General features: G+C 31.5%; 1 protein-coding gene across 1 annotated transcript; it reads right to left on the reverse strand.

Moving 5' to 3' along the window:
- Nucleotides 1-260: 260 nt before the first annotated feature.
- Nucleotides 261-12918, reverse strand: LOC142161969 (uncharacterized). Its single transcript, XM_075218262.1, has 6 exons — nt 12732-12918; nt 2946-4013; nt 2665-2847; nt 1722-1899; nt 1135-1222; nt 261-1028 (listed from the first exon to the last, which is right to left on the reverse strand). Exons 1-6 carry the CDS (start codon nt 12916-12918, stop codon nt 261-263), a joined length of 2472 nt encoding a protein of 823 aa, XP_075074363.1.
- Nucleotides 12919-16714: the final 3796 nt, after the last annotated feature.

The following is a 16714-nucleotide window of genomic DNA, read 5'->3' on the forward strand; positions in this document are numbered from 1 at the left end:
ATCCGTCATCATGATATGCTGCAACATATTTAAAAAAATTGTATTATTGGACTAGTCGAATGTACAAGTGACAGAAGTAAAATACTAAGAAAGAGACAATATATTTTCAGAAACCGAGAGAAACAAATCAATTGAAAGCAAAAATTATAAAGAAATGACAGAAATAGAAAAAAAATTAACCATTTCGGCAAGGTGATGGAAATATTTCTGTGAAGAAAGCGATTGAAATAGGCAAAATTATCTTAAAGACTAGTTGAAAATTACAACCAGTCATCATCCTCAATTTCATCAAACTCATCAGAAAGATATTCTTCATCTGCATTGAAGTCATATCCATTTTCATGATTAGATTCATCAAAAGCTTCTAAGTCTACTTCTTCCTCATTACTTAGAGAAGGGGCATCTACACTCACTCCATCAATGTCTTCTCTTTGTATTTTAATAACATCATTGTCGGGCTCTATTTGAAGATCTACTTCTCCTCTTTCAATCAAGTCAATCAGTTGATACGACTCCGTTTCATCTTCTTGTTCGGGTAAATCAAACAAATTCTGTGGTCTTACTCTTACCACAGCATGCCAATTCTCATTTTGATCGTGTTTAACATAATACACAGATTGTGCTTGTGAGCCTAAAATGAATGGATCATTTGTATAATGGACTCGTGTCACATTTACACATATGAATCCATATTCATCCCTTTTATAACCTCTACTTTGACTACGACCTTGAGTAGGAACTTCAAACCAGTCACATTGGAATAATATGACTGAATTATTATCCAAATATTGTATCTCTAAAATCTTTCTTATCTTTCCATAATAATCAACATTTCCTGTATGTTCATCACTTTTCACAACTACACCACTATTTTGAGTTTTCAAACCTAGCTCAGATTTCATTGTTCGAAACCTAAACCCATTCATGATATATCCATTATGGCAATAAGCACGAGGATCTGGACGTCTTGCCAAAGCTAGTAATCCACTGGTAATTCGGCCATCACCATTTTCTTTTAACTGTACCACCTATAATATTTCAATTACAAACTCACAAACATTAATACTATTTAAAAAATATAATTTACAAATTATCCTAAATAAAAATAAACAAGCATTAAATGATATAATTTACCTTTTTCTCAAACCACAAAGGAAATTCCTCCTTGTGCCTCTTGAAAACATTTCTAGTATTCTCGTTCCTTAATATTTCTAAGTGTTGCCTATGGAATGTGAGCATTTAATAAAATCAAAATAAATAATATTAAAACATAGTTGTTGAGATTTCCATAAAAATAAAAGGATGTAAACTAACTGAAAGGTATCTTACTCAATCCAAGGTCTGACTTCATCACAATTTTGGAGGATATAAAAATGAGCTTGATTGATTTCATGAGTGCTCAAGTTTATCCAATCACCCCCTACTAAAGGCTTACCACGACAATTAAATACAGATAAACCATTTGGTTCGATATTAGAAGAATCAAAATTTCTATCCGGACGATTTTGCTTTGTCTCCATATCAGTCAAATATTTGGAACAGAATATCATGCACTCCTCAACAAGATATCCCTCGGCAATTGATCCTTCCGCGCGAGCTTTATTTCGTACATAACCTTTCAAGGTGCGCAAAAATCTATGACGTAAAAATAGATCAGTTCTGCAACAAATTTTAACTAGAAGAGAAACTAAAGGAATAGTTTAGAGGAATACGAATCCAACCTTTCAATGTAATACATCCATCGAAATTGAACGGGACCACCCAACTTAGCCTCCATTGCCAAATGAATTGCCAAATGAACCATAACATCAAAGAACGTTGGCAAAAACACACGTTCTAATTTACAAATTGTCACCCGTATACTTTTATCTAGTTGATATAACTTCTCCACATACAACTCTTTTTATCGCACAAATCGCTAAAGAATAATGACAGTTCAACTAATAGATCACATGCATCCTTTGGCAAAATCCCTTTGATGATAAGTGGAAAAATGCGTTGAAAAAAAACATGGTGGTCATGACTTTTAAGTCCGAAAATTCTTGCTTCCTTAACATTGACACAACGACTAATGTTAGAAGCATAAGCATCGGGAAACTTGACTTCTTTAATGAGCTGACAAAATTGAATCTTCTCAGTTTTAGACATTGTATAGCTTGCTGGAGGAAGTATGTACTTATTACCACTTTTTATTGGATGAAGGGTTTTTTTTATTTTCATCTCTTGTAAGTCCAACCGAGATTTTAATGTGTCCTTTGTTTTTCCTTCAATATCTAATAACGTTCCTATCACACTTTCACTGATATTTTTTTCTATATGCATCACATCCAAATTATGTCTTAACAATAAAGTCCTCCAATATGGGTTCAAAGAATATACTTTTTTTCTTCCAATTGTCATATCTTATTGTATCTCGTTTTCTTTTTCTTGTGATGCCGTCAACTAACATTTGTGAGGATGTATTAAGTTGTGCAAGCACATCATCTCCACTCAAAGCTTGTGGTGCAAGTCTTTCTTCCTTTGTGTTATCAAAAGAACTTTTATTTCGACGATAGGGATGATTTATTTCCAAGAACCTACGATGACCCATATAGCATTGCTTGCGACCTTATTTCAAGTAAATAGAACAAGTATGTATATAACAAATCAGACAAGCTAATTTACCTTTAGTGCTCCAACCGGATAAAATACCATAAGCTGGAAAGTCATTAATTGTCCACAATAAAGACGCACGTAAGAAAAAAATTTGTTTCATAAAAGCATCATAAGTCTCAATTCCACTCTCCCACAAGGTTTTCAAATCATCTACCAAAGGTTGAAGATACACATCAATATCCATACCAGGTCCTTTTGGTCAGGAATAAGCAAAGACAACAAAAGATTTGATTGTTTCATGCATAGCCATGGGGGGAGATTATATGGGATCAACACTACCGGCCACATACTATAAGCATTACTCATTGAACCAAAAGGATTAAAGCCATCTGAAGCAAGCCCAAGCCTTACATTACGTGGATCTGAAGCAAAACTTGGATATTTTTCATCAAAATTTTTCCACGCCAAGGAGTCAGCTGGATGTCGTAAAATTCCATCATCGACTTTCTTATTTTTATGCCATCTCATATCTTCAGCGGTACGTTTTATCATAAACAATCGTTGTAATCTTGGTATGATAGGAAAATATCTAAGAATCTTTCTAGAAATTCCTTTATTTCTCTTATTCGAATTTTCTGAAGCAACCTCTTCATCAGTATGTTCTCCTTTTCTTACCATCCATCTTTTCTCACCACATTTAGGGCATTGCTCAAGATCCGCATATTCCTTTCTATATAAAATGCAATTATTAACACATGCATCTATCTTCACATAATCTAAACCCAAACCTTTAATTATCTTTTGAACTTCATAGATAGAATTCGGAAGCATATTTCCTTTGGGTAAAACATCACTCAATAGTTTCAATAAAGAGTCAAATGAGGTATTACTCCAGCCATGTAGACACTTCATTTGAAAAAAACGCATTACAAACGAGAGTTTGGAGAATTTTTCACAATCAGGATATAATTTTTGCTCTGCATCTTTTAATAATCTATAGAAAATTTTATCTTCTGTATTAGACTCTTCAGAACTAGACTCACTGTTCTTATCAAACTCATGACTATGAGAGGGAATACCACGATACAAGTCATGCAACATTTCAAAAGTGGAAGCATCATCATTTCCTATATCTGAATCTGTACCAACATTTGTTCCATCATCTGAAGATGAATCCGACTCACCATGATAAATCCACCTATCATATGTTGAATCTATTCCCCGTCTAAGTAAATCTGTCTTTACTTCTTCTCGCGTTTTCCAAAAAATATTGTTACACCTAATACACGAACATTGGATTCTTACACCAACATTAGAATTAGAAAATGCGAAGTTTAGAAATTGTTCTACACCATTCAAGTATTGAGGTAACGCCCTATTCTTAATGAATATCCAGCTCTTATCCATCATGTACTTGCCTATAATAAAATATAAAAGTAAAACTATATGATTGTCTTTCTCTCTATTTTTTATTATCTGTTGTATCGGAAAAAAATTGATTAGAAAATTACTTAGAAACATAAGGCTTTGAGTTGAACTGAAAAGCCAAATAATTAGAATTAGTGGACAAAATTAGGCAAACAAAAGTTCCACTTTGAGCTATGCATATTAGGCAAACAAAATTTTTACTTTGAGACTCTTGTTTATTGTGGGAATCACGGAAGTATTAATGTCTAGACAGAGTATATGCCCTTCTTAAAAAATCGCATAGGAGCACCAACGTGATTCGATTCAGCTATGGTTGGACAGTTTTTCTCTTTCACACTTTCTCAGGAATTAACAGAGTGTAAGGGAATGAAATACTTATTTTCTAAAAAAATTCTTTTCTCAAAAAATAGAATAATATAAATACTTAGTAAAACAATACATTTTTTCGAAGTTGAAAGCATCTATAATTGCAAATTACTCATACTACAACCAGTGTAACTAGAAATACTCCACGCTTTTGATGAGTAATCCAGAATTTACTTTACGTCGGATTCAATAATAGCAATACACAACAACAACAACAACAACAATAAACCTAGTGTATTTCCACAAGTGGGGTTTGGAAGGGTAGTGTATACGCAAACCTTACCCCTACCTTCAATAGGTAGAGAGGTTGTTTCCGATAGACCCTCGTCTAAGGATAGAATGAGAAATAATATATTAAATATTCTAAAGTCCAAATAAAGAAATCTACAATTTTTTATTAAAACTTCACAAGATGTTAGTACTAAATGAAGGACACTTTAAATGGATACATATATAGTGGCTTCAATATTCCACCTTATTGTTTTGATGAAATTTTTGAAATTAACTTTCAGAGTATTTTGGGTAGAAAAGAAAGGGTAGAACCATTCGTGGAATACATATATCTATTGAAGATTAGTAATCACCTGCCAAATTATTGAACAATTGTGATATCCAGCAACCATGACATAATCAGCATAGATGAATAGCAATAGACATGAATAAAATATTCAAGAACCAAAAATTAGACAGGGGACATAAAGAAAACTTATGAACCAGACCAACACCAGAAATAACATCAAGTAATTGATAAACTTCTCACAAAATTAGTATTAAAACTTGAAGTGTAAATCTATTGACCTTCAATATAATCTATTAACTTCGAGAAAATATTGTTTCACATTCATATGAAAGGTAACAGAAAAGATCCATAATTCATATGAAAGGCAACAGAAAAGATCCATAATGCTACAAGTAACAACAGAAAAGATCCATTCATATCAAGAACAAGAAATTGGACAATGCTAAAAGAAAAACTTTATGAAAAGTTTCTTTTTGAAAACGGTATTTTCATTATTCGGTGAACCACCAATCGATAAAGCAATTTGAATAGGGTTCTTACCGATTCTTTTCCGATCAGCAGTAATACGACGCAGCAAGGAGGATGAAGCAGAGAAGGAGCTCGTTCAAGAATAGCAGATAAAAAAAACCCTAGCCAGATTGGTTACTAGAGAGTGCGCTAAAAATTTGAGAAAAGTTATTAAAAGGGAAAAAGTTTGCCGCGTTTAATTTTGGCGGAAAACTGGAAAGTTTTAGGCCACAACCCACAACCCACGAACCTTCTTGATAAAATATTATGTATTGCCAACAAAAAGATTTTGTTGTTGCAAATTCTGTTTATATTTTAAGTTTATATATTATCTTAAAAGTTCTATTTTTTGCAACAACTAAAATCAGTTGTTGCCATTTATTAAATTCGGCAACAATACCATAATTGTTGCTAGAATATTTTTAAAATTTAAATTTTATTATCTGAACCATAGAATATGACAACAAAATTAATACGGTTGCCAACAATAAAAATTTGTTGCAAAATTTTTTATTCTATAGCAACAAATTTGTGGAATTGTTGCCATTTATCCATTTTTACCAACAATATTTCAGTTGTTGCTAAAACATTGTTATAAATTCCATATTTTCTTGTAGTGATGTAGAGGAGATGAACAACTTTTATATCAAGAATATGTATGGGTAACTGAGGGGTGAATTTGATAGAGTGCCATGGAGGAAACTGGTGCACAGCAGTGTCGGAGTACCAAAATGGAACTTCATAGTCTACCTAGCTGCACACAGAAGATTAATGACAAAAGACAAGATGAGAGGTTTGGGCTATGTGGAAGATGTAACATGTTCTTTATGTAACAGTGAGGAGGAAACAGTGGATCATCTGTTTTTTAAATGTACCTATGCATCAATAATATGGACAGCAATGCTGCAATGTCAAGGGATTCAGAGACAACAAATGATGTGGGGAAACGAGCTTGAATGGGCAGGGAAGTACTACAGAGGGAGGAGCACAACAGCTAAGCTATAACTTGTGCTGGTAGGAACACTGTATTACATATGGCAAGAGAGAAATGGTAGGATTTTCAAAAAAGTTCAAAGATCAGAAGTCACTCTAAGCAGAGCAATTACGCAGGATATGCATGGGAGAGGAGAAAGTAAACACATGATACAAAAAAGATTACGGGAACTCAACTACGCAGAGCAATTACGCAGGATATGCATGGGAGAGGAGAAAGTAAACACATGATACAAAAAAGATTACGGGAACTCAACTACTATCCTAGTATGTAAGGTTCAGTCTATAGGTAGTAGTTAGATTAATATGTTCTTGTAATTGTAGTTAATGAAGGCAGAAGTGGAGCTAAAATCTGGAATGTATGTCCAGATTAAGCTCGAGTATAGTATGTACATATTTGTTGAGAAATGAAATTTTAATTACCAAAAAAAAAAATAGTCATTTAATTATTTTCTTAATTTTTAGGTATTTAAAATCTACTATATTTTGTTTACCAAACCCTTCCTTATTTGAACTATGTACAAATTCTTAATCTTTAAAACTCTAAAATCTATTCAGATTTTATTACTTCAATTAAACACAAACGTAGAGAATAAATACATAAAATCGATCACTGACATAAATATCTCCACTTTTATGCAAGTTACCTTTACATATATAAACCAATTGAATGGAATAGTCATTAAAAGATAACAATACTTACGTAGACCTGTTGGTAATTAGAACTTTTGTTAATTGAATGCCTTACATTAAAATATATATATATATAAATACATGCGCAACGCACGTATCCTAAGACTAGTATAATATATATAAAGAGAGAGAGGAGTCCTAAAATAAAAATACATTCATGTACAAATTGAAAATAGGAAAAATATCACATATTTATTGGAAAATATCAGACTTCTTTAGGGCAGAGTTTCTTACTTTATTTAGTAACTAAATTAATAAGATCAGTAATCATTATTTCTAAAAACTTATATCTTTTTCTTTAATTTTTCATTTACTAAAATCGAACATAATTTTTAATATAAAATTTATGTAATTCTTTATAAAATTTATACTCATTAAGACGAAGTACACGCGCAACGCGCGTCCCCTAAAGACTAGTTTTTAAAAAAATTAAAACTATTATGTATATGTATATATATATATATATATATATATATATATATAACTTCATATAAAACTCAAATTGTGCATAACCGTGTATAATTTATGTATACCAACTAAGAAAACTAAAGAGTAAATCCAAGTGACAATATATGTAAAGATACATATTTTAAGTATAGATGTAAGTTTTGCCCATTGGTATTGCAGCCTGAAATAACAAACTCTAATTTTTAGGATCATCTCAAGAAAGATCAGCTATGTGATAATTACATAAGTTTTTATATTTTTTCTAGTAAATCTCGATTAACTAGAAGGTGTAAGCGGTTGGCATTGGCAGGTATGAGAAGAGGTAGAGGACGTCCTAAGAAGTATTGGGGCGAGGTGATCAGACAGGATATGACGCAACTTCAAATTTCCGCGGACATGGTTCTTAATAGGAAGGTGTGAAGGTCGAGCATTAGGGTTATTGGTTAGGAGGGAGTCGAGCGTTTTTCTTCTTTGTACCGGAGGCGGGGCTAGGCCGATAGTTGATTTATGTAGTTTCGACACTATTTTTATTTCCCCATAGTTTTATGGCATTATTACTGGTAATTGTTATTGCTTTTTCATCTATTTTCTGTCTCTTACGATGTTGATATTATTTTTCTGTTTTTTGTTGTTGTCACTGATCTATTGTTTATTTTCGTCTTCTTGAGCCGAGGGTCTTTTGGAAACAACCTCTTTACCTCTTCAAGATAGGGGTAAAGTCCACGTAGACTTTACTCTACCCAGACCCTACTTATGAGATTTTACTGGGTGATTGTTGTTGTTGTTGTTGTTGTTGTTGTAAATCTCAATTAACTCCTTTAATCTTTTGGAATTGATAAACAATACTCCCATCACCTATTATATATACTGGACGGAATGAGATAGTTATTTTCAAAAGGACAAAAATATACGAAAAGTGTTTTTGAACAATGAATAGAACCTAATAATATATTATGCTTTCTTATTTGGGTTAGATTAATATATAAACAAATATAAATTTCGTCCTCAAAAGAGAATCTTGACAATCTTTTTACGACTAGGAGATTTAGATTAAACCTGCAACTTATATCACCTTTTAAAAATAAAAAGTAAACTTAATATTCTTACGTTAAAATATAAAAATAATTTGTGAGAATTGCAGCAATTTTAGTAACAAAGTCAATACTTAGTCTCCTCCATGTCTTCGAAAAAGCATGGGGAAATATCTCTATAACAAAATAATAAAAAAGTATGAAATTCAACTCTTTATTCTTCAGCTCTTTAGTCAACAATTTAAAATTTCAATCACCGTTTAAATGTTTTATTTATTATATACAATAGCCATATGTACAAGTTTTTTTATGTTATGTTGTACTTCACTATAACCAGTGATGGAGGCAGGATCTCCATGAAGGGGATTCAAATTTTTTTTTGTAGCTAGTGAGAATTGAACTCATGACCTTATATAGATTTTGAATTCTCTTGACCACTAAACTACATATTTGGATTATGTTAAGGGTGTTCAAAACTTAATATATAGAGATAAAAAACAGATTTTACCTTATATATACAATGTAATTTTTTGGCGAAGGGTATTCAGGTGAATACCCTTGCATCCCCTAAATCCGCCCCTGACTATAACAGTCAAAAAATATCAAAACAAACGAGACTGTTATAATAAGATTTGACTATATGTTGGAGATAACGGAAATAAAAAAGAGAAATTAAAAGTTTATGTCAAGAACTAACAAAGACAAAACAAGAAAATAGAGAGGGACGTGTCTATCATCACATTTATAAGCGTGTGGGGTCAATATGTAGGGAAAATATATTCAATTATGCGAGAAACTTAGAGTTCATGAAATTACACTAAAACCTCATAAGTTTCATGAAATTACAAAAAGAAGGAATAAAAGTATCTTATGAACTGTAGTTCTCTGCCGACATTTTTGTGGGCGTATACTATATTAATGATAGTGATATGATAAAGAATACATAAATAAAGGAAAAGGGAATTTGGACATTGTAATTTTGTCATTTTGCTTGTTTTATTTTATCTTTTGAAAAAGAAATTTCTTATTGCAGTTAATTGAATTTCATGGAGTTTTTGTTATTATTTTTTTTAAATTCCCTCCCAATTTAGGAGGATTTATTGTGCTTTCATATTTACTTTCGTGACTCGAACTCAGGATCTAACGATCGAGGATAAATGTCCTTTACCAACTGAGCAAGTCTCATTTGTCTTTGAAAAAGTTATAGGTTTGACAAAAATGGTAAGCCTTTTTGGTTCAATTATTTGGACCTTCCTCGAAATATAGTAGACACTTCTCCTACGTAACACTAAAAGTGATTGGCTATAAGCTTGTGGTTTTTTGACTTTATTATTATAGCACATAACATTCAATTATGTTGATTTACGCTAATTTATATAAAGTAGATAGTGAGTAAATCGTAAAACGAGAATTTATTTATTTTTGTGCAGCAGAAACGAAAGACCGGATAAACCATAGCTGTAATTACTGATCGACGGTTATTGTCAAGTTATATTGGAGCAACTATCAATTTCACATCCTAAATCTTAGTATGATTTTAGGAGAAGAGAGTGCAGGAAAAATATATACTGTAATTGTTTTAATATATAAAATATCAGGATTAACTTTAATAACCCTAATAGGTCTTAAAGCACCCTTATGGATGGACCCATATTTCGTATAAATTAGAGGTATTATCATTTTTAGCCCGTTAGAAACTATTTATATTTGGTAGCCGAAAAAGTACATAGAATCTGTATATTTTTTGTATATAACATACAAAATATATATATAAATTTTATATATTTTTCAGCTATTATTTTTACAGCGACTATACAATGTCATTTTTTCTACAAATTATTATAATAGTATAATTAATGTCCCTTTAACCTTATTTATTAGTCAGACAGAAAAGATAATACTAGAAAAAAAGCACTTCCAACTTTACTATTGGATCCATATTTCCTATTATAGATTACACAAAAATACTTTTACTGTTGCTCGAAGACTCCCTTCATTAGCGGCAATTATCACCATTATTTCTTTTTCTTGAAGTTTTAACCCTTTTTACACTTTAGGATCATGAAAAGACTGTACATGCCTTTATCCTAAAATATTGGTCTTTTTTTGGCACCAAAATGTCTTGGAAATGCCAATTATTGCAATCTGAAAGGCATAGAAGAAATTGCGGTGTGATAATACATAAAAAAGAGAGGAAAATCGAAAAGTTCCAAAATCGAAGAAAGAGAAGGCTATAGAGGGAAGAACAGGGGAAATACTTATTCACGCTCGATCGATATATTTCTACAAATTATATTAATTTGTTATGATTAATAAGTAATGAGTAAAGATGTAGTTATATATTATTTAACTAATCTTACGTTACGCGCATTGCGCATGCACCTCATCTGATGATTTTTTTTTTAAATAATCACATAAATATTATATTATATGTTAGATTAATAAAGTAAAAGTTTAAACTAATAAAATTAATGAATATTAATTATATATAGCTAAATCAAAAAAAAAAAAAGTAATCTTATAGAAATCCTTAATCATCATTCCATATTTCCGTTTATGGCACTCAAAAATATTTTTTAAAAAAGTTGTCCAAATACAACAACATATTTATCATATACTGAAAAAATCACTTGTCAAATAAATTAACAAACGCAAAAAGTCACTCTCTAAAAGAATTTTCCTATTATTTTGCAAAAGTACCTTTTAAAATTAGCTGTTTTTTAAAGCTTGACCAAATATGTAGGGGGCTTTGCAGTCGTACCCTATTTTTATGCCACCTTTTAACCTATACCTTATTTTTAAAAACTATTGATTTCGTAACCAACTAACAAAAAATCCGTAATAATATGACCATTATACCCCTTCCAAAACATATAAAAGATGCATCAAGCATACCCAGATTCAAATTTCAGATCTTCTCCGTATCTCCTCCATCAGTCCGTCTCTCCTGAGATCGCCTCTCGCAAACCAGATTTGAACGAGATTCAAATTTCAAATTCAAAATTACAAAATACATTGTAAGTATTCAAATTCATCTTCAGAATTCAAAATAGTTTTTGAATTACATGTTTTCTGATTGATTGATTGAAGTTGTTTGACGAACTTCACTGATATGCTGAATTTGCATTCTAAATCTGTTTGACGATGAATTCTAACATTCTAATCCGACAAATATGCTGAAACAAGCTGAAATTATTTAGTTCATATCTAAAAAATTCAGCAAAACGAGCTGGCAAATAACACAACGAAGAAAAAATTATGTTAAAACATTATATGAGTATTTTAATATTTAAAACACCTATGCGCAAAATCTTTCAGCATAGGTGCCGAAGTTTTTTTATTAATATTACTATTACACTAGGTAAAAAAAATAAAACATAAATTAAAATTTCATATTGCACAAAAAACTTCGGCATAGGTGCTGAAGTTTTTTAGTTAATATTTAAAAACTTCAGCAGGAGGAGCTGAAGTTTTCATCCTACACTGGGTAAAAAATAAAACATAAATTAAAATTTCATATTGCACAAAAAACTTCAGCACATGTGCTGAAGTTCTTTAGTTAATCTGTAAAAACTTCGGCTAATGGAGCTGAAGTTTTCCTCCCGCATTATGTATTTTATTATCATTTTTTGGAAAAACTTCATACTAAAAAATGCTTATGTTTTCAGGAATATGTAAAATATTTTTCATATAATTTTTTATATGCTGAAGTTTTTTTAGTTCATCTGCTAAAAATGCTTAATATTTTGTCATGCAATATATAATTTTCGGATAAGTTTTTGTTAATTGTTCTATTATTTTCTAAGTTTAAAAAGAATTTTTAGTTCATGCTTGAAGTTTTCATCAAGCACTGTGTATTTTATTATGATTTTTTGAAAAAACTTCATACCAAAAAATGCTTAATATTCGGATTAGTTTTTGTTAATTCCTGCTGAAGTTATATAGTTCATTTCCTCTGCTATTTTTCGACTTTGAATAGAATTAATATTAAAAAAAATGCAGAAAAAAATTAAAACAAAAACTGAATATTTCATTAAACATCAAAAAAGATAAATTAAATTACATAAATAACAAAATAAACATAAATAACAAAAAGAAAAACTAATCGTCCATATCATCATCATCATCATCATCATCGTCGTCGTCACTACCAGATGGACAAACATCTTCATCAGCAAGATTATCAAATCTTGCATACATCATAAGCGTATCAAGCTTGTTGTTAATTTCTTCCAGCTCCCTGTCGTACTTGTCTATGAGCTCATCCAGTTTCAGCTCAAAAGCCTCTATAATGTCTTGCTTGATTTCTTCCACTATTTGTCTGATGACAGCATCCATTTTTCACCTTTTTGTATTTTATGTTTGCTAAAATATATGTGTTTGAGTGAATAAACTCACAAGGAATATCGTGTTTATATAGGGGGAAAAAACTTTTGCATGGTATATGAAAAGGCAAAGAGGAATTTTAAACGTTGTCTAATGAAAAGCGTGTATGAATGTGATAGGAATGTAATTATTACACTAACACATACCCCCAACACAATATAATTACTACTTTAATTGTGTAGGTTACTCCTGTATACTATGCAATTAATGCCGAAACATGCTCAAGTTTGTTGAATTCATTTGCTAAAACTTCAGCCCAATGTGCTGAAGTTATTTAGTTCATTTCTAAAATCTTCAACACCTAATGAGCTAAAGTTTTTTCCCATGCATTCATGAATCCCTGTCATACAGCTTTTTCAAAAAAACTTCAGCTGATATGCCAAAGTTATTAACCTTATTTTTAAAAAACTTCTGCACTTAATAAGCTGAAGTTTTCTGTGCAGCATTCATTAATTATATCATACATATTTTTCCAAAAAATTTCAGCAAAAGATGCCTAAGTGGTTTAGTTCATTTATAAAAAGTTCAGCACAAACAACCTAAAAATTCTTCTGTTCACTTTCCTAATAATTGCCACTCAACATGAATCTGCAGGATGAGTTCAATTTGCGTTGTTATAACTTTCAATGGGAGTTGGACTCCTGATTTCAAATACTTGGATCATGATACAAAACTTGTTCTACTTAATAACCACATATCATTCAATACTTTCCTGAAGAAAATTAGTGAAGTTGCAAATATTGATTCAACCATATATGCACTAAAAGTATGGTTTGATATCAAACTAAATACAAGCAAAGGAATGCTTGTAACTTCAGATGAAGAACTCAGTACCTGTATACATTTGCTTACAACTGATTCACCCTACAAGAATTGCCATTTCATCATCGAAAAAATACAATCTTTAGAATCTGCAGCATTCAAACAATCGCTTGCATATGCGATAGATTCAGAACCTTTTGCTGATTATCAACATGAAGTAGGACAACCAATAATGGAAGTAGACAACGAACAATAACCTTCTAACATTACAACTGCTTCAGAATGTATAATGCTGCAACAATTATCCCCTCTTCTAATAAATTCATACCAGTTTGTCAATGACCAAAAAGAAGAAGGACAACTAATAATACAAATTGACAACCAACACACAATCCAACAAAGCTTTTTGATACCTTCTGCAATGATAAGTAACAACGAAGATGAAGTAAACATGAAGCTTATACCGATAACATCAGATAGAATTGAAGAAATTGCTGAAAGTTCTTGTGCTTCTCAAAAATCAAGAAAAAGAGTGAGGAGAAAGCTGAAAGAATCTCCACCATATAAAATACTTAGGCACGATGCATTACCTGAGGAATTAAGAGTTGGATCAATTTTTGAGAACAAACAAAACATGACTAAATTTTTCTGCAACTTGGAGATAAACTAAAAAGTTGAATTCACTGCTTTTAGATCATGTTCAAAGAGATACGAGATGAAATGCATCGTGGACAAATGTGGTTGGAATGTACGTGCTACCAGAATAAAAAATTCCACACTATTCAGGGTAATAAAATATCATAACATCCACGAATGCTCGGTTGATGCAAGAAAATCAGATCAGAAGCATACTACATCAAATTTTATAAGTGAACAAATTATAGAACATGTTCGAGACAAAAAGATAGAGGTTACACCAACCTTTGTAGAAAATAAAATGAAAAAGAAATTTGGAATTGACATTGGTTATCACAAGACATGACGTGCTATTCAAAAAGCTGTTGCTTGCATAAGGGGAACACCTGAAGAGAACTACCAGATTCTTCCTTCATACCTACACATGATGGTGGGCAAAAACCCAGGAACATACACAAGCATAAAAAGAGATGCGCAGAATAGGTAAGCAAAACAATACTAACCATCAACCTAAAGTTTCAACTGTTCCTATTTGAAAAACTTCACACCTTATGATTTGTTTTTTTGTGTTTCACTGTACAGATTTGCTTACATGTTCTTTGCTCCTGAGGCATCAGTATCTGGTTGGTCCTACTGTAGACCCGTTATTGTAGTAGATGCAACGTTTTTAAAGTTAAAATATCGTGGTGTTCTATTTGTTGCTGTATCAAAGGATGCAAACAATCAAATCTTTCCTCTATGTTTTGGTGTAGCAGATTCAGAAAACAATGAGGCATACATTTGGTTCTTCGGGGAAATGAGGAAAGCAATTCAAGTCCATCGTGAACTAGTTTTCTTGTCAGATAGAAACCAATCGATCACAAATGGTATTAGAAAAGTTTCTCCTGAAGCTCACCATGGTATCTGCCTCTATCATTTTGAGAAAAATTTAAAGCAAAGACATGCAAAAGCCACGGTAATAAATCTTTTTCAAAGTGCTGCAAGGTCATACAAACATGAAGATTTTAATCAGTTAATATCCCAACTCAAAAGTATTGACAAGAAAACATACAATTACATAATGGAAGAGCCTCCAGAGAGATGGGCACGATCGTGGTTCCCACGACGACGTTATGATATGCTAACAACAAACATGGTAGAATCAATGAATTCCGTTTTACTAAAAGGGAGAGAAATGCCTATTTTAAGAATATTAGATTTCATCCAAGAAAAGTTGGGAGAGTGGTTTTACGAACGGAGAAAAAAGGCAAATGAAACTTTTCACACAGTATCAATATGGGCAGAAGAAGAGATGACTAAGACTTGCAAAATGTTTGTGAGTGTATTTATTAACTTCAACTTTTATATCTGTTGTAGTGATTTACTGCTAACATTTAAAAAATTTCATACTTTTTCTTTTTGAAGCAAAAATACACTAATATAGTTTGTATTAATTTTTTATTCCTTGTTAGGTATTTAACCTTGATTCAATGTTGTTTAGAATAAATAGTGAAGGAATCGAATTCATTGTGGACTTAAAGAAGAGAACTTGTGACTGCCTGGAATTTCAACTTGATGAATTGCCTTGTCCACATGCAATTGCTGCTATTAATAAGCGATATTTGTAGAAATCTGATTACTGCTCAAATTGGTATTCAAGGGAAACATGGTTGAAAACATATGAAGGACATATGAATACCGTGGGAGATCAAAAATCATGGGATATACCACAAAATGTACAATTTAAGATCACAAAACCTCCCGATGTAGAGATTTTACAAGGAAGAAGACAAAAGAAGAGGCATATACCTGCGACTGAATTAGTACCATTCAAGTCTACCAAATGCAGTCGATGTAAACAAGTTGGGCATAACAGAACAACTTGCTTGTCTTCTCCAGCACCTCATCCATATTCCAAGAAACACACTGAAAAATACTCCAACCTTCAATAATCCTTGGTCTGAATTTAGACTTTCTTTATTGTATGACATAATTGAAATGTGATTTTTTTCATAGGAATAAAAAAAAGAAGCTCTTGGACTATTTTATATACTGCTAAAGTACAAATCACTCATTTTTGTTGCGCATGCTTACAAGTTTGGTTACATTTTTAAAAAGTACGCAATGACTTCCGCGACAAAAAAACTTCAGCTTATAGTATGCGAAATACATATCCTTAAACAAACACACACACAAATACACACACTTTCACACATACACACATATGCGTACATCACACAAAAGGAAACACATGTACAAACAAAAGCTGGAGCATCTCTAAGCTGAAGTTATAGAAAAAGAACTTAATAAAAACTAAGAACCATACTGCAACTAAGAAATATAAAGCAAATACCAACAAATAACAAGGATA

Source organism: Nicotiana tabacum, chromosome 7 (genome assembly GCF_000715075.1).
Source record: "Nicotiana tabacum cultivar K326 chromosome 7, ASM71507v2, whole genome shotgun sequence".
In the NCBI taxonomy this organism is placed as follows: Eukaryota; Viridiplantae; Streptophyta; class Magnoliopsida; order Solanales; family Solanaceae; genus Nicotiana; species Nicotiana tabacum.